General features: G+C 37.8%; 1 protein-coding gene across 3 annotated transcripts in view; it reads left to right on the top strand.

Annotated features, from left to right (window-relative positions):
• Window positions 1–18,342, top strand: part of HEATR5B (HEAT repeat containing 5B) — a 101,822-nt gene that overhangs the window by 5,716 nt on the left and 77,764 nt on the right. For all 3 annotated transcript variants that reach the window (XM_044925824.2, XM_006056844.4, XM_006056842.4), the window contains 5 exons: window positions 2,783–2,891; window positions 5,882–6,031; window positions 10,509–10,680; window positions 14,123–14,280; window positions 15,541–15,790. In XM_044925824.2, the coding sequence (XP_044781759.2) occupies window positions 2,783–2,891; window positions 5,882–6,031; window positions 10,509–10,680; window positions 14,123–14,280; window positions 15,541–15,790 (839 nt within the window). The remainder of the gene's footprint in view (window positions 1–2,782; window positions 2,892–5,881; window positions 6,032–10,508; window positions 10,681–14,122; window positions 14,281–15,540; window positions 15,791–18,342) is intronic.

The raw sequence follows: 18,342 nt of genomic DNA, 5'->3' as shown, positions 1-18,342 counted from the left end.
TATGGGGTCGCACAGAGTCAGACACGACTGAAGCGAAGTAGCAGCAGTAGCAGCAGCAAGTTAAGGACTTAACCCCACTCCAAGCACATACTTGTGGTTTGGATCTAGGGCAGATATTTTCAGAGGAAGTCTTGAGGATAATGGCCTTAGGGATGCACCTTGTGAAAGAGTCCATTAAGAAAGCCAGCAGTTATACTACAATGAGGAGTGCTGTGGGAGGGAAAATAACACCTGAATAAACTTCGCTGTGGTGTGAGGGAACAGCAGTGTCAGTGAAGGCTTCTCAAAAAGGCATCAGCCAAAGAAGAACCATCAAGGAAGGCCATATGGGAATGAGTCAAGTAAGGGGTTAAGATGGGAAAAGGAGAAGATGGATGTGATGGGTTAGGGACCAGCAAGTATTGTGGAAAGGGCCAGGTAGTAAATAGGTTTGGGTTTGTTGAATATCTCTGTTGCAGCCACTCAACTCTGCCATAGACAGTGTGTAAATAAATGAGTACAGCTGTATACCAATAAAACTATTTACAGCAACAGGTGAAAGGCTGGATGATGGGCCAGATTTGGCCTGCAGACTGTGTTTCCCAACCTGTTTTCTGGACAAAGGAAACATAACTGGAAACAGAGCTGGCTTATTTATACCTTATTTCCAGTACAGAATAGTGGAGGGGATAAGTTCAGGAGAAGATGATGAATCCAGTTCTGGATGTGCTGAGTTTTGAGTCCACATGACAGTGTATAGCAGGCAGTTGGAAATCCTGGTCTGGGTTTCAGACACCTGAGCTGAGAATGTTGTTTTGGTGAGTAGAGAGAGAATGGAGATTTGGGAGTAGGCTGAACCTGCGGTCTGGATAAAGTTACCTAGGAAGAGTGTATTACTGTTTTGAGAGGAGAAGGTGCCAAGGATACACCTTCACAACACCAACATTTAAGGAGCCAGGACCAGTATAACAGCTTACAGAGGAAATGGTGAAACTATTGTGAACTTGAACACTGGTGTTTAGGTCTGTTTTCAACTACATAGGTATGCTGTGGCTAAATTTTGTGTTTTTTGGGATGGATATGGATCTTAAAAGTGCTTTCCAGTTTATTTTGGAGTTTGGAGGTATGTTCATAGTTTTGTGATTTAGTTCTCCATTACTTAGCAAATCCACACATGATTTTATAGTTCTGATAAAGCAGAATTTATTGCATATTACTTATTACTCATATGTATTTCCAGTGGATTCATGAATTATATTTAGGAATTCTGTAATATATGCTGGCAAATGACAGACATTTTTAACTTTGTTTTCAGCCTATAGAGTATTGAAAAAAGCATGAAATTTGGAGTCAAAGAGGTGAAGATCGAGTCTCTGATTCTACTCTTTGTTGCTTGTAGGATAGTAAATTAAATTTATTTAATCACTCTCAGCCTCAGAGTAATATTGGTTCAGGACACATAGCTTTTGTATGGCAGGTCCTAGGATTTAGACACAGATTTGCCAGACTCCAAAGGATACATGCAGATTTGCCTGCAATGCAGGAGATGCAGGTTGGATCCCTGGGTTGGGAAGATCCCCTGGAGAAGGATATGGCAACCTACTTCAGTATTCTTGCCTGGGAAATCCCTTGGACAGAGGAGCCTGGCAGGCTACAGTCCATGGGGTTGCAAAACAGTCAGACAGGACTTAGCAACTAAATAACAACAACAAAAGGAAAGCTTGGGTTTCTTTCCAAAGGACAGGTATGATTTATTATATGAATATGTTTATTCTGTTACTTTTCTGACAAGAATACAGTTTAACCATAGTATTTGTTAACAATTATAAAGAATAATTTTTTTCTAAAATATTTTTAATTGAAATATACTTGGTTTACTATATTGTGTTAGTTTCAGGTGTACAGCAAAGTGATTCAGTTATATATATATATATTTTAGATTATCTTCCATTATAGGTTATTATAAGATATTGAATATAGTTTCCTTTGTTGAACAGTAAATCCTTATTGCTTATCTATTTTATGTATAGTAGTTTGTATCTGCTAATCCCATACTCCTCTAATTTATCCCTGCCCTCCTTTTCCCCTTCAGTAAACATAAGTTTGTTTTCTATATCTGAGTCTCTTTTTGTTTTGTATATAGATTCATTTGGATTATCTTTTAGATCCCACAAATAAGTGATATCAAATAATACTTGCTTTTCTCAGACTGGCTTATTTTACTTGGTATGATATTCTCTGGGTCCATCCATGTTGCTGTAAATGGCAGTATTTCATTCTTTTTTATGGCTAAGTAATATTCAATTGTGTATATATACACCACATCTTCTTAAGCTGTCATCTGTTCTGTTGCCATCGTGCCATCTGTTGATGGTCATTTGGGTTGTTTTCATGTCTTGGCTGTTGTGCTGCTATGAACATTGGGGTGGGTGCATGTGTATTTTTGAATTAAAGAGTTTTTGTTTTTTGTGGATATATGCCCAGAAATGGGATTACTGAATCATATGGTGGCGATATTTTCAGTTTTTTGCAGAACCTCCATATCAATGCTGTTTTTCATAGTGGCTATACCAGTTTACATTCTCACCAACAATGTAGGAAGGTTCCCTTTTCCTTACATCCTCTCCAGCATTTATTATTTATAGATTTTTTTATGCTAGTCAGTAATCAACAAGGTGTTATTGAAAGTTTAAAATTTGTGGACAAAAATATCATGCACAAATACAAGTTGATTTCTGAAAATTAAAAAAATGATAAAATTATTAATCTGAAGAGTGACTGATGAAAATGTCACTTCTTACAGGGCTGCAGTGGCTTGTGTTGGAGCATTTTATGAAAAAATGGGGAGAATGTTAGGCAGTGCATTTCCAGAAACAGTGAATAATCTTTTGAAATCTCTGAAGAGTGCAGAGGTAAGTTTTACAAGTATTCAATGTTTTGCTTGTGGTGGGAGTTAGGTGTTAGTTAGAACCTATGTTTTCCTTTTTTCTGTTAAGTGCATTACTCATATGGCTTAGCAAGAGGGTAATTTAAAATTATTACTTGTAAAGAATATTACTTGCCCCTTGTTTTGATGCATAGTTCCTCATATTTCAAGGAGAAAGGAAATAATGCTTTTCCTTAACAAAGAAGAAGTTTACATTAATCCCAGGGATATTTTTGTAGCGCCATATTGGTTTTTTGTACCATAGCTAATGTATTAGTTTTCTAGGGCTGCCTGAATAAATTACCACAGAATGGATGGCTTAACAGAAATTTATTGGGTCCCAATTCTGGAGGTTTATGTCTGAAATCAAAGTATGAACAGGGCCATTTTTCCTCTGATGCCTCTTGGGAATGATGCTTCCTCGCCTTCTTAGTTTCTCATTGCTACTGGCAGTACTGGGCATTTGGTGGTATCCCTGAGTGTGCAGATACAGCTCTCGTGTCTCTATCTCTGCTGTCATATGGTGGTCTACCTATGCATCTGGTTCTGTGCCCAAATTCTCATAGGATAAGGGTTCCAGTCATTGAATTAGGGTTCGCCCTGATCTTTACTTGATTTCGTTTCTCTCTCAGTTCAGTTCAGTTGCCCAGTCGTGTTTGACTCTCTGCAACCCCATGGACTGTGGCACGCCAGGCCTCCCTGTCCATCACCAACTCCTGGAGTTCACTCAAACTCATGTCCATTGGGTCAGTGATGCCATCCAACCATCTCATCCTCTCTCGTCCCCTTCTTGTCTTGCCTTCAGTCTTTCGCAGTATCAGGGTTTTTTCAGATGAGTCAGTTCTTTGCATCAGGTGGCCATACTATTGGAATTTCAGCTTCAACATCAGTCCTTCCAGTGAATATTCAGGACTGATTTCCTTTAGGATGGACTGGTTGGATCTCCTTTCAGTCCAAGGGACTCTCAAGAGTCTTCTCCAACACCACAGTTCAAAAGCATCAATTCTTCGGTGCTCAGCTTTCTTTATAGTCCAACTCTCACATCCATACATGACCCCTGGAAAAACCATAGCTTTGACTACATGGACTTTTGTTGGCAAAGTAATGTCTCTGCTTTTTAATATGCTTTCTAGGTTGGTGATAACTTTCCTTCCAAGGAGTAAGCATCTTCTAATTTTATGGCTGCAGTCACCATCTGCAGTGATTTTGGAGCCCAAAAAAATAAAGTCGGACACTGTTTCCACTGTTTCCCATCTATTTGCCATGAAGTGATGGGACCAGATGCCATGATCTTAGTTTTCTGAATGTTGAGCTTTAAGCCAACTTTTTCACTCTCCTCTTTCACTTTCATCAAGAGGCTCTTAAGTTTTTCTTCACTTTCTGCCATAAGGGTGGTGTCATCTGCATATCTGAGGTTATTGATATTTCTCCTGGCAATCTTGATTCCAGCTTGTGCTTCATCCACTCCAGCATTTCTCATGGTGTATTCTGCATAGAAGTTAAATAAGCAGGGTGACAATATACAGCCTTGAGGTACTCCTTTTCCTATTTGGAATCAGTGTATTGTTCCATGACCAGTTCTAACTGTTGCTTCCTGATCTGAATACAGATTTCTCAGGAGGCAGGTCAGGTGGTCTGGTAGTCCCATCTCTTTCAGAATTTTCCACAGTTTGTTGTGATCCACACAGTCAAAGGCTTTGGCGTAGTCAATAAAGTAGAAACAGATATTTATCTCTTGCTTTTTCGATGATCCAGTGGATGCTGGCAATTTGATCTCTGGTTCCTCTGCCTTTTCTAAATCCAGCTTACATCTGGAAGTTCATGGTTCATGTACTGTTGAAGCCTGGCTTGGAGGATTTTGAGCATTACTTTGCTAGCGTGTGAGATGAGTGCAATTGTGCGGTAGTTTGAGCATTCTTTGGCTTTGCCTTTCTTTGGGATTGGAATGAAAACGGACCTTTTCCAGTCCTGTGGCCACTGCTGAGTTTTCCAAATTTGCTGGCATATTGGGCGCAGCACTTTCATAGCATCATCTTTTAGGATTTGAGATAGCTCAGCTAGAATTCCATCACCTCCACTAGCTGTTCGTAGTGATGCTTCCTAAGATTATCTGGGAACCTTACTTCCAAATAAAGTCATGTTTACAGGTAACAGGGCATAGGATTGATCTTGTCTTTTGGCAGGACAGTATTCAATCCACAGCAGCTAATATGATATAAAGACAGTTCTGTTTTGTCATTTCAATTTGTTGTTACTTCTGAAAATTCTTTGTTCAGTTGGGGTTAACTCAAAATAGACCAAGCACTGGTCTCATAGTCTTATTCTTTATCTAGGAAAACTAAAGGTTTCTTGGACAGCACCTCTTGTAAGAATTCTTTGTCTATTCATTTATTAAACAAGAGTTGAGGACATATTCTCAGGCATTAGGCTTATAAACATGGAGAAGATCTACCACTTGACCTCAAAAAGCTTACGATCTAATGAAAGAGATCTATATTTAAATCAGTATACTATCAGAAATATGAATCAAACACTGTAACAATACAAAAACAAATAGTTCAAATTAGTCCCAATAATTTCATAATTTGGAATAGATCTGAGAAGTTTTAAAACTGTGTTGGATATTTTATTCCTCTTTTAGATGCTTTATATTACTTAGGTACTTTTTGTAACTTTTTACATTCTGAAAGTTGGGATCCTTGAGAGATGATTATATTGAAGCTTTTGAATTTATCATGTTCTCATTATTTGCATTTCAACAGGTCCTGGAAACATTAGAATATGTTTACTTATTGTAACATAATTTCTCAGGTATTATTTTGTTGAAGTTAATAATTATTTTTACATTTTAGAATACTTTTTTATTTTTCATTACTTACTGTTTATGTTTAGAATTAAGGCCATTAAGTCCAGAGAAGTTTTGTGTATTGGTGTGTTCTTATTTAAATGTGAAATTTTCTTTATGTTCATGTGTAGTCTCAGGGGCGAAGTGAAATCTTAATGAGTCTACAGAAAGTTCTGAATGGACTGGGTGGTGCTGCAGCTTCCTGTCATCGTGATATTTACAAGAATGCCAGGTCCCTCTTAACTGACAGGTCAATGGCTGTTCGATGTGCAGTTGCCAAGGTTAGTTCTCAGCTGGTTTATGACATTGCTTCTTAACCTTCTTGCTCTTAAATAATCAGTGATTTTTTTTTCTTTGTTTTAAAATATGGTATGATTTTTGTTCCTATGGATTAGTTTCATTTCTTTCTAGAGTCATATTTAGGAGGGAATAATGTTGTATGTGCTTTTTTTTTGGCCTGGCTTTTTTCACTTAGCATAATTATTTTGAGATTTATCAGTGTTGTTACATGTATCGATAGTTCATTCCTTTTTGTTGCTGAGTAGTATTTCATTGTATGGATCTACCACAATTGGAGTATTCCTTCACCTATTATAAGTATTCAGGTTGCTTCCAATTTTGGATATTACCAAAAAAGCTACTGTGAACATCTGTATACTAGTTTTTGTATAGACACATGCTTTTCTTTCACATGGATAAATACCTGGGAGTGATATGATTGGATCATATTCTAGATTTACATTTAATTTTTGGATAAGTTCCCACCTTTTCCAAAGTATTGTGAAATTTCCTCTTTCTCCATGACCCTTATCAACATTGAGTATTGCCAGTCTTAACTTTTAACCATTCTTATAGATATGTACAGGTATCTCATTGTGGCTTTAATTTGCGTTTCTAGACTAATGATGATCATATTTTAGGTGCCTATTTGCCATTAATATCTTTGATAATGAATCTATTAAAAATTTTTTGCATTGAGTTATTTGTTTTCTTATTATTGAGTTTTGAGAGTACTTTGTAGGTTCTTTGTATATTTCTTTATCACATAGGTGATTTGCAAATATTTTCTCACACCCCATGGTCTGTCTTTTCATTCCCTAAATCGTTCCTTTCTTAAGAAGAGGCGTTTTGAATTGTGTCAAAGTCCAATTTATCAATTTTTCTTATGTTAATTATGCTTCTAGTGTTGTATGTAAGGGGCTTCCCGCGTAGCTCAGCTGGTTAAAAAAAAAAAAAATCCACCTGCAATGCAGGAGACCCCAGTTTTATTCCTTGGTTGGGAATTTCCCCTGGAGAAGGGATAGGCTACCCACTCTGGTATTCATGGGCTTCTCTGGTGGCTCAGACGGTAAAGAATCCTCCTGCACTTCGGGAGACCTGGGTTTGATCCCTTGGTTGGGAAGATCCCCCTGGAGGAGAGCATGGCAACCCTCTAGCTTGCCTGGAGAATCCCCATGGACAGAGGAGCCTGGTGGGCTACAGTCCAGGGAGTCTGGCAGGCTACAGTCCATGCAGTAGCAAAGAGTCAGACACGACTGAGCAACTAAGCACAGCACAGCATTGTATCTGAGAAAACGTTTCCTAGCCCAAGCTTTCTCCTGTGTTTCTTTCCAAATGAGTTTTATAATTTTACACTTGGGTATATGATTCACTTTGAGTTACTTTTTGTATATAGTGCAAGGTATACATCAAAGATTTTTTGTTTTGCTTTCCACATGAATATTTATTCGTTCTAATGCAATGTTGAAAAGGCTGTCTTTTCTTCAGTAAATTGCCTTTGCACCTTTGTTGAAAATCAGTTGTCCATATACTTGTGGGTCTGTTTTTGGAATCTCTGAATAGTTTCATTGAACTGTTCGTCCATCTTGATGTACCTTTCTTGATTACTGTAACTTTGAAGGTGAAAGTGAAAGTCGCTCAGTCCTGTCCAACTCATTGTGACCCTATGGACTATATGGTCCATGGAATTCTCCAGGCCAGAATACTGAAGTGGGTAGCCTTTCCCTTCATCAGGGGATCTTCCAAACCCAGGGATCAAACCCAGGTCTCATGCATTCTGGCAGATTCTGTACCAGCTGAGCCACAAGGGAAGCCCAAGAATACTGGAGTGGGTAGTGTATCCTTTCTCCAGCAGATCTTCCTGACCCAGGAATCAAAGCGGGGTCTTCTGCATTGCAGGCGGATTCTTTACCAACTGAGCTATCAGGGAAGCTCAACTTTATAGTGCCTTAAAATCAAGTAGTGTCAGCCCTTCAACATTCTCTTTTTCAAAATAGTTTGGGTATTTTCAGTCCTTTGCATTTCCATATAAATTTTAGCTTATAAATTTCTACAAAAATAGAATGCTGAAATTTTTGTTCAGGTTGCACCAAGTCTATAAATCAGTTTGGGGAGAGTTGACAGCTTATCATTAAGTCCAACTCATAAATATGATATTTCTATCTCCCATTCATTTAGGTCTTCTTTGATCACTCTTAGCAGCATTTTGTGGTTTTCAGATGCAGAGACCTTGCATATCTTCTGTGAGATTTATTGTTAACTATTTCATATTTTTACACTATTTCAAATAGTACTGATGAAAAAATTTTTTAAATTTCTAGTCGTTCATTGCTGACATAGAGAAATAATAATTGTTTTGTACATTGATCTTGTATCCACCAACCTTCCTAAACTGTGACTAATTCTATGTTAGCTTTTTTTTTTTTTTAATGTTTTATTTATTTGGCTGTGTCAGATTGTAGTTGTGGCGTGTGGGATCTAGTTCCCTGATCAGGGATCAAACCCAGGCCCCCTGCATTGGAAGTACAGAGTCTTAGCCACTGGACCACCAGGGAAGTCCCTGTGTCAGCTTTTTAAATGGATTCTATCAGGTGTTCTATGTAGACAATCATGTTGTCTGTGAATAGAGACAGTGTTACTTCTTTTCCAATCTGGATGTCTTTTATGTATTTTTCTTTCTTACTGCACTTCCTCACCAGATCTTTCAGTTCTGTGTTGAATAGAAAACATGAGAGCCAATGTTCTTTTCTTGTTCTTGATCCTTAAAGGGAAAATATTCAGTCCTTCACCATTAAGTATGATGTTAACTGTCCGTTTTCTTTGATGACCATTATCAGGTTGAGGAAATACCCTTATATTCCTAGCCTTCCAAGAAGTTTTTGTTAAGAATGAATTTTAGATTTTGTCAAATGCGTTTTTTTTTTTTTTAATTTGATTTCTAGTGTTGTTCCTGTTTTCTCAGTTTTTTCTTTTAGGATAATTGTAAGATAATTGTAGATTTACATGCAGGGGCTTCCCAAGCGGCTCAGTGGTAAAGAAACCGTCTGCCAGTGCAGGAGACACGAGTTTGATCCCTGAGTCAAGAAGATCCCCTGGAGGAGGAATGGCAGCCCGCTTCAGTATTCTTGCCTGGATAACCCCATGGACAGAGGAGCCTGGTGGCTGTAGTCCATGGGGTCACAGAGAGTCCGACATGACTGAGTAACTAAGCACATAGTATGCAGGTTTTCATGCAATTGTAAGAAATAAAATAGAGAGATCTTTATAAACTTATGCCCAGTTCCCCACAATGGTAATATCTTGAAAAAGCATACGGCATTACAAGCAGCATAATACAATAGTGACGTTGACACAGTCCACTGATCTTGTTCAGTTTTCCCCAGTTTTACTTATGATCTGTTAAATGTTTCTTTAGCGTTAATGAGATGAATAAAATGAATTTTTTCCAACTTGATAATGAATTACACTGATTAGTTTTAGAATTTAATCAATCTTTCATTCCTACGATAAACCCTGCTGGGTCATGATATATTATCCATTTTATATGTTGTTGGATTAGAGTTATTAAAAGTTTGTGTACAAGTTTTGCATCCATGGGAGGTATTGGTATGTAGTTTTCTTCCCTTGTAGTGTCTTTGTCAGATTTCAATATCAGGGTCAGTATGTTGAGTTGGGAAGTATACCCTTCTCTTCAATTTGCTGGAAGAGTTTATGTAGGATTGGTATTATTTCTTACTTAATCATTTGGTTGAATTCATTAGTACAACTCTCTGGGTCTCCAGTTTTCTTTGGGGAAAGATTTTAAACTACCAATTCAGTTTTTAAAATAGATACTGGGCTATTTAGGTTATCTGTTTCTTCTTGAGTGAGTTGTCTGTTTTATCTAAGTTGTCAAATATATTGTGCTTTAAATATATTTTGAATCTGCAGTTATGTGACTTCCTCATTCCTAATTTTGATAATCTGTGTCTTTTCTTTCTTTTTTCTCATCTGTCTGGCTAGAGATTTAGCAGATGTGTCGGTTGTTTTAAAGAAGCAGCTTTTGGTTTCATTTCCGCTTTTCAGTTTTCTGGTTGATTGACTTCCTCACTTAACTGTATTGTTTCCTATTTTCCTGCTTACTTTGTGTTGAATTTGCTCTGTGTCATCTAGTGTCTTAGTTAGAGGCTGAGATTATTGATTTGAGACTCTTCTTTCTAACACAGGACTTTAGGGTTATGTATTTCCTCCTCACTGCTGGAAACTCTCTCAAGGGAGTATGCTGGGACAACTGTAGGGTTCAATTTGTGTTTTTAATCTCTTAAGGATTAGCATTCTTCATTGCCTGATGTCCAATGTCTTCAAAACTGTTGTTTCATGTATTTTGTCCATGTTTTGTTGTTGTTATTTCAGAAGAGAGAATAATTCTGGTTTTTCTTACCTTTGTCTCTGGAAGTGGAAGTTCTAATACATTTATTATTATTATTTTAAAAATTCCAGTGTCTCCTAGAACTACAGAATGAAGCTGTGTTCATGTGGACTGCTGAACTGGAAAATATAGCCACTCTGTGCTTTAAGGCTTTGGAAAACTCTAACTATGGGGTACGAGTGGCAGTGTCTAAACTCTTAGGAACAGTCATGGCTACAGCACTGATGCCAAAACAAGCAACAGGTATTATTTCCCAGCCCCATCTAGACTGGAACAGGTATTATTTCCCAGCCCCACCTAGACTGGAACAGGTATTATTTCCCAGCCCCATCTAGACTGGAACAGGTATTATTTCCCAGCCCCATCTAGACTGGAACAGGTATTATTTCCCAGCCCCATCTAGACTGGAACAGGTATTATTTCCCAGCCCCATCTAGACTGGAACAGGTATTATTTCCCAGCCCCATCTAGACTGGAACAGGTATTATTTCCCAGCCCCATCTAGACTGGAACAGGTATTATTTCCCAGCCCCATCTAGACTGGAACAGGTATTATTTCCCAGCCCCATCTAGACTGGAACAGGTATTATTTCCCAGCCCCATCTAGACTGGAACAGGTATTATTTCCCAGCCCCATCTAGACTGGAACAGGTATTATTTCCCAGCCCCATCTAGACTGGAACAGGTATTATTTCCCAGCCCCATCTAGACTGGAACAGGTATTATTTCCCAGCCCCATCTAGACTGGAACAGGTATTATTTCCCAGCCCCATCTAGACTGGAACAGGTATTATTTCCCAGCCCCATCTAGACTGGAACAGGTATTATTTCCCAGCCCCATCTAGACTGGAACAGGTATTATTTCCCAGCCCCATCTAGACTGGAACAGGTATTATTTCCCAGCCCCATCTAGACTGGAACAGGTATTATTTCCCAGCCCCATCTAGACTGGAACAGGTATTATTTCCCAGCCCCATCTAGACTGGAACAGGTATTATTTCCCAGCCCCATCTAGACTGGAACAGGTATTATTTCCCAGCCCCATCTAGACTGGAACAGGTATTATTTCCCAGCCCCATCTAGACTGGAACAGGTATTATTTCCCAGCCCCATCTAGACTGGAACAGGTATTATTTCCCAGCCCCATCTAGACTGGAACAGGTATTATTTCCCAGCCCCATCTAGACTGGAACAGGTATTATTTCCCAGCCCCATCTAGACTGGAACAGGTATTATTTCCCAGCCCCATCTAGACTGGAACAGGTATTATTTCCCAGCCCCATCTAGACTGGAACAGGTATTATTTCCCAGCCCCATCTAGACTGGAACAGGTATTATTTCCCAGCCCCATCTAGACTGGAACAGGTATTATTTCCCAGCCCCATCTAGACTGGAACAGGTATTATTTCCCAGCCCCATCTAGACTGGAACAGGTATTATTTCCCAGCCCCATCTAGACTGGAACAGGTATTATTTCCCAGCCCCATCTAGACTGGAACAGGTATTATTTCCCAGCCCCATCTAGACTGGAACAGGTATTATTTCCCAGCCCCATCTAGACTGGAACAGGTATTATTTCCCAGCCCCATCTAGACTGGAACAGGTATTATTTCCCAGCCCCATCTAGACTGGAACAGGTATTATTTCCCAGCCCCATCTAGACTGGAACAGGTATTATTTCCCAGCCCCATCTAGACTGGAACAGGTATTATTTCCCAGCCCCATCTAGACTGGAACAGGTATTATTTCCCAGCCCCATCTAGACTGGAACAGGTATTATTTCCCAGCCCCATCTAGACTGGAACAGGTATTATTTCCCAGCCCCATCTAGACTGGAACAGGTATTATTTCCCAGCCCCATCTAGACTGGAACAGGTATTATTTCCCAGCCCCATCTAGACTGGAACAGGTATTATTTCCCAGCCCCATCTAGACTGGAACAGGTATTATTTCCCAGCCCCATCTAGACTGGAACAGGTATTATTTCCCAGCCCCATCTAGACTGGAACAGGTATTATTTCCCAGCCCCATCTAGACTGGAACAGGTATTATTTCCCAGCCCCATCTAGACTGGAACAGGTATTATTTCCCAGCCCCATCTAGACTGGAACAGGTATTATTTCCCAGCCCCATCTAGACTGGAACAGGTATTATTTCCCAGCCCCATCTAGACTGGAACAGGTATTATTTCCCAGCCCCATCTAGACTGGAACAGGTATTATTTCCCAGCCCCATCTAGACTGGAACAGGTATTATTTCCCAGCCCCATCTAGACTGGAACAGGTACTATTTCCCAGCCCCATCTAGACTGGAACAGGTATTTGAAGGTATATGGAGTACTTCCTTCTAGATGACGTACTGCTTCTAGGCAAGTCAGTTTAAAGAGTTTAAATTGTTAAATATGCTTGTCTACATTTTCATAAAATAGAAGTTCCCACGTGGCTTTTTCCTTGATATGGTCAGGACGTTTTTTATGATAATACTGAACAAGATTACATGTAGCAAGTATGTTGAACATTTAAGCAAATAAGATTTATGGAGTGGTTTTGTATGCATCCAAATGTACAGGGACTAGAATCTGGGCAGAGTAGATCTCCATTCATAGCAAAGTATTATTTTTCTTTTCTTGACCATTATTGTAAGCAGAATCGGAGGCAGTGTTGATTTCCCCCCCTGTGCCTCAACCTTCCATGAAGATGCTTCAGGGACAACTCTGAGTAGATGTGGAGTGAACCCAGCTCTGCTGTTGTCCCCATGCCTCCTCCATCTCTGTATTGTAGAAAAAGACTCAGATTACAGGTTGAAGTCCAGCTCTTACGTTTATTTGCTGTGAAACCCTTTGAGCTTTGGTCTTTTAATCTTTAATGATAATTATTTCAATCTTTGAATTAGGTAACAATGATAATGATGATAGGTAACATTCATTAAGTGCTAACTATGTATAAGGCACTGAATTATAGCAGAGTTACTTTATTTAATCCTCTCAAAAGCCCTATTAATCCTAAGTATTGCTGTTATTCTCATTTTATAAACAAGGAAATTGAGGCTTAGAGAGATGGTGTCATTTGTGGTATAATGAGTGTTCTATTAAGTGAAATCAAAACCCAGGCATCAAATTCTAAAGTCCACGTACCTAATTATGAGCTTTATGCCTGTTTTGCAGATTTTTGTGAGGATTGCATTTGCTGCTCTATATGAAAGGACTTTATGAAGTAGGACAGCTCTTTACCAGGGGTAGCAAGTTGGTTGCAGTCCAGTGACATTTCAACCCATAGGTTAACTGTTGTACAGAAAGCATGGTCTTGACAAAGTTTCATTGTGTCCATCTCAACTGGGAGTGAGGGCTGTGATCAATTAGCATTACCTGCTATGGATGTACTTTGTCCCTGTTGTATTCCTCATATGAAGTTAGCATTATTGTTAGACTGTTTTGGCATAGTATTGAATTGTTTTTAATTTGTAGCACCTTCCTTTTTTTTTTTTTTAGCATTTTTTGCTTCAAATTTTTTATTTTTACAAGTACTTTGTAAATTGTAAGATTATAAGAAAATAAATGACTCTGTCTCCTTTGTAGTAGTTTAAGTATCCTTAAAAATAATTGCTTGAGTTTTAAAGCTAGATTATTAGAAAACATTTAAATAGCAAAATATATTTGCTTTATAAATTTGCTTTTTTTTCCTGAAAGTAATGCGCCAGAATGTGAAGCGAGCAACCTTTGATGAAGTCTTAGAACTCATGGCCACGGGATTTCTGCGTGGAGGGTCAGGTTTCTTAAAGAGTGGTGGAGAAATGTTAAAAGTTGGAGGGTCTGTTAATCGTGAAGTGAGAGTTGGAGTTACCCAGGTTTGTGATATATATGTATAAAAGAATTCTGTTCATATCACTTGTGAAATTTCATCGAAGACTTGTACTAAGTAATAGCACATACAGAGATTTTTAATGCTATCTAAAATTTAATAATTAAAAAATGTCTTTCAAAGCATTTCTCTTACTAAATGAATGAATTACATTCAAATTGTAAATTGCATGCTTATATGGAACATTAGATACTTAATGATGTGTGAATAAACCTGCATCTGCTACATTTATCTAACAAAATTTTCCCAAATTTTACTTGGTAGAAAATCAGATGTAGAATAGTTTAGTTTTAATTGAAATTTTATTCAAGTAGCTTGAAGAATTTAGATTTTAATGTTTTCAACAACCCTTGTAGCTAAAAATATTGGTTGGTTCTTTGGATTTATCATCATTGCTTAATCACCAATGTGCTTATGAAGTTAAATCTTATGTGAGATAATTTCAGAATAGTAACTAATACCAAATAAGATATTGCAGTTAATAATATAATAATAATAGTTAACATCTAATACAAAGAGTTGGACACAACTGAGCACACACACATTAAAATGAAATGATTTTTTTGTGATCTTAGTCAAAATCATCCAATTATACCTTGTTCCAGAAACAAATGTAAAATAGCAGTAAACCATTTCAATCTAGTAGTCATAAGCAAATGTTTTATAGTTCTAGGTCAGCATTTATTTAGCATGTTGGGGCTTATTACTATATCATCTTCATCAGGGCTTCCCAGGTGGCTCGGTGGTAAAGAATCCACCTGTCAATGCAGGAGTTGCAAGAGACATGGGTTTGATCCCTGGGTCAGGAAGATCCCTTGAAGTAGGAAATGGCAACCCACTGCAGTACTCTTGCTGGGAAAATCCTATGGACAGAGGAGCCTGATGAGCTACAGTCCATGGGGTCGCAGAGAGTTGGCCACGACTGAGTGCACACACCAACACACATACATCACCTCCATCACTGTCATCCCCAGGGTGATTTCTCCTTTTCTTCCCGCTCACACCACTCTCTTTCTGTTCTTCATGAAGCTGTTATCCCAAGAACTGTGTTTAGTTAAAGATACTTCAACCAGTAAATCCTATGCTACAAGTACTAAAAAGGTCTCAAGTTTAAAATTTTCTCAATTGTAATCTCAAAGATAAGTTATTTTGCATGCTGTCATCAGTTATTTACGTAGTTGTTTTATCTGTAATTTCAGTTCATGTATATAAATTTACCTGAAGTTGTATCTTAATCTGTTTACAGGCATATGTTGTTTTTGTAACAACATTGGGTGGCCAGTGGTTGGAGCGTAGCTTTGCTACATTCTTGTCTCATGTACTTGATCTGGTTTCCCATCCTCGGGCAACACAAACACATGTGGAGGCTGTGTATTCCAGACGATGTGTCTCCTTTATTTTAAGAGCTACCGTGGGCAGTTTGCTAGGTGAAAAAGCCCAGATTGCAGCTGCCAAAGAAATATGCCAGGCGATTGGAAAACAAATGAAAGCAGTAGGTAAGAACTGATGTCATGGTATGTGTTGTTGATTATTTAGTCATTTAGTTCTTTACTGCTGTCCTTAATAAATACTGATAGATCTGATTAGTTCATATCTCTTCCTGGAATGTGTCTTTTTTTTTTTCTTCTTTTTTTCCAACACGCCATGCAGCATGTGGGATTTTAATTTCCCAATCAGGGATTGAACCTACATCCCATGCATTAGAAGTAAGGAGTCTTAGCCACTGGACTACCAAGGAAGTCCCTGACTGTGTTTTAATAGTCATTTTTATTGTACTCTTACTTGATATTAAAACAACATATAATTACAGTAAATTGGAGTTTTTTAATATTTGGGTAGTGTGTAAGATCAGGTTTTTTCTGTTTTATTTCTAGTACCTTTACTGATTTTATAGCTCTCCTGGTATGCAGTAGCATATTGAGGAATCTTTGAGGGATAACCTATTATGGTTTTTCTTCTTGGAGCCTGTTGTTTTATAAATACATGTTGTTTTCCTCACTCTTATTAGGTTAATATGAAGACTTAAAAACAGTTACAGGTGATTTTTAACCCATTACAGAGTATACTGTGAAGCCTCAGTAATTCATAATTAAAAGAAACTCTCTTCTAGGCAATATCAATTTTATAACTTTTTCAGATTAACAAATAGTTATGGAGTATTTGAGATTGCAAAGCAGTAATTCAGGTTTTGAACAATAAGTAGGATAAAGTTACTGTCTTCTTGGTGCTTATAATACAGTTAGGGAACTAATGCAAGGTAAAATATAAATTCTGTGAGATAGTTTATTTTATCACTGTTGCAAATATACATTCAGTTCAGTTCAGTTGCTCAGTCGTGTCTGACTCTTTGTGACCCCATGAATTGCAGCACACTAGGCCTTCCTGTCCATCACCAACACCTGGAGTTCACGCAAACTCATGTCCATCGAGTCAGTGATGCCATCCAGCCATTTCATCCTCTGCCGTCTTCTTCTCCTGCCCCCAATCCCTCCCAGCATCAGAGTCTTTTCCAATGAGTCAACTCTTCACATGAAGTGGCCAAAGTACTGGAATTTCAGCTTTTGCATCATTCCTTCCAAAGAACACCCAGGACCGATCTCCTTTAGAATGGACTGGTTGGATCTCCTTGCAGTCCAAGGGACTCTCAAGAGTCTTCTCCGACACCACAGATCAAAAGCATCAATTCTTCGGCGCTCAGTTTTCTTCACGGTCCAACTCTCACATCCATACATGACCACTGGAAAAACCATAGCCTTGACTAGATGGACCTTTGTTGGCAAAGTAATGTCTCTGCTTTTGAATATGCTATCTAGGTTGGTCATAACTTTCCTTCCAAGGAGTAAGCATCTTTTAATTTCATGGCTGCAATCACCGTCTGCAGTGATTATACATTACAGAATATATACATTAATCAAGAAAATTATATTGCCTAACATATCTTTAGAAATAAGAATTTAATAACTGTATAATATCTAGGACTTTATATTTAGAGAATTAATTAATTCTTATAAAATTAATGAAAGTGAATTTTTTTGTTAGTAGCTTACTAGGTAAATCATATTTTAAATGAACTAACTGAAAGTTAGGAATTAAAAGATGTTCAAATGAGGTATTGTTAGATATGTTAAAGTAGTAATCTGTCCTAGATTCACAAACTTTGAAGATATTTGTTTGTTGATTCATTGAAGAAATATTTGAGTGCCAAAAACACTGCCAAATGGTGAGAGTAAAATAGCAAGCCACACAGATAACACTTGTTTAGGGAACTTCTAATTTAGTAACCAAAAGAAAGAGTCCATGCGTTTCCAAGTCCAGAAGTATCTAAGGAGAAAAGAGATGTTTAATTTTAGTCCATAATGTATTAATCTGTTATTTCCTATTCTATATTTTATAACCTGTTAATTCATAATGAATGTAAATAAGATAAGAAAGTTTGTTACTGTCATTTTAGAGTCTTAAGGTCATAGATTGATTAGTCACTTGATTTTTAAAATGGTAAAAAAAATTAAACACAGTGCTATGTATCTGGAATTTATGGGCCAGGATATAGTCTTAATTAGTAATTTGACAAGGAGTTTTTAGTTGTTTCATGATTAAATACATATCAATTGTATTGGAAGCTAAAAGATGGGGGAAAGGATCAACAACATTAATGGAAACTTTGAGGAACATCCCAGTAAGAAATTCTAAAGTCACCCTCTTTATAGATACTCTTTCTCGTCTGTAATTTGACAATGATGCTACCAACACATTGCAGCTCTTAAAATAGCGGTGATAATGATAAAGTAACAATAATAGCTCCTAATGTTTACTGAATGTGTACTAGGAGCATCATTGATTTTTTTATCATTGTAATTTTGATTTGTGTTTCCCTAATTATTAGAGATCTTCGTTTTCTGAATGCTGAGCTTTAATCCAACTTTTTCACTCTCCTCTCACTTTCATCAAGAGGCTTTTTAGTTCCTCTTCACTTTCTGCTGTAAGGGTGGTGTCATCTGGATATGTGAGGTTATTGATATTTCTCCCGGCAATCTTGATTTCAGCTTGT

Source organism: Bubalus bubalis, chromosome 12 (assembly GCF_019923935.1).
Source record: "Bubalus bubalis isolate 160015118507 breed Murrah chromosome 12, NDDB_SH_1, whole genome shotgun sequence".
Taxonomy (NCBI): Eukaryota; Metazoa; Chordata; class Mammalia; order Artiodactyla; family Bovidae; genus Bubalus; species Bubalus bubalis.
Note: the sequence above shows the minus strand (reverse complement) of the source record. Positions and strands in the feature narration are given on the sequence as shown.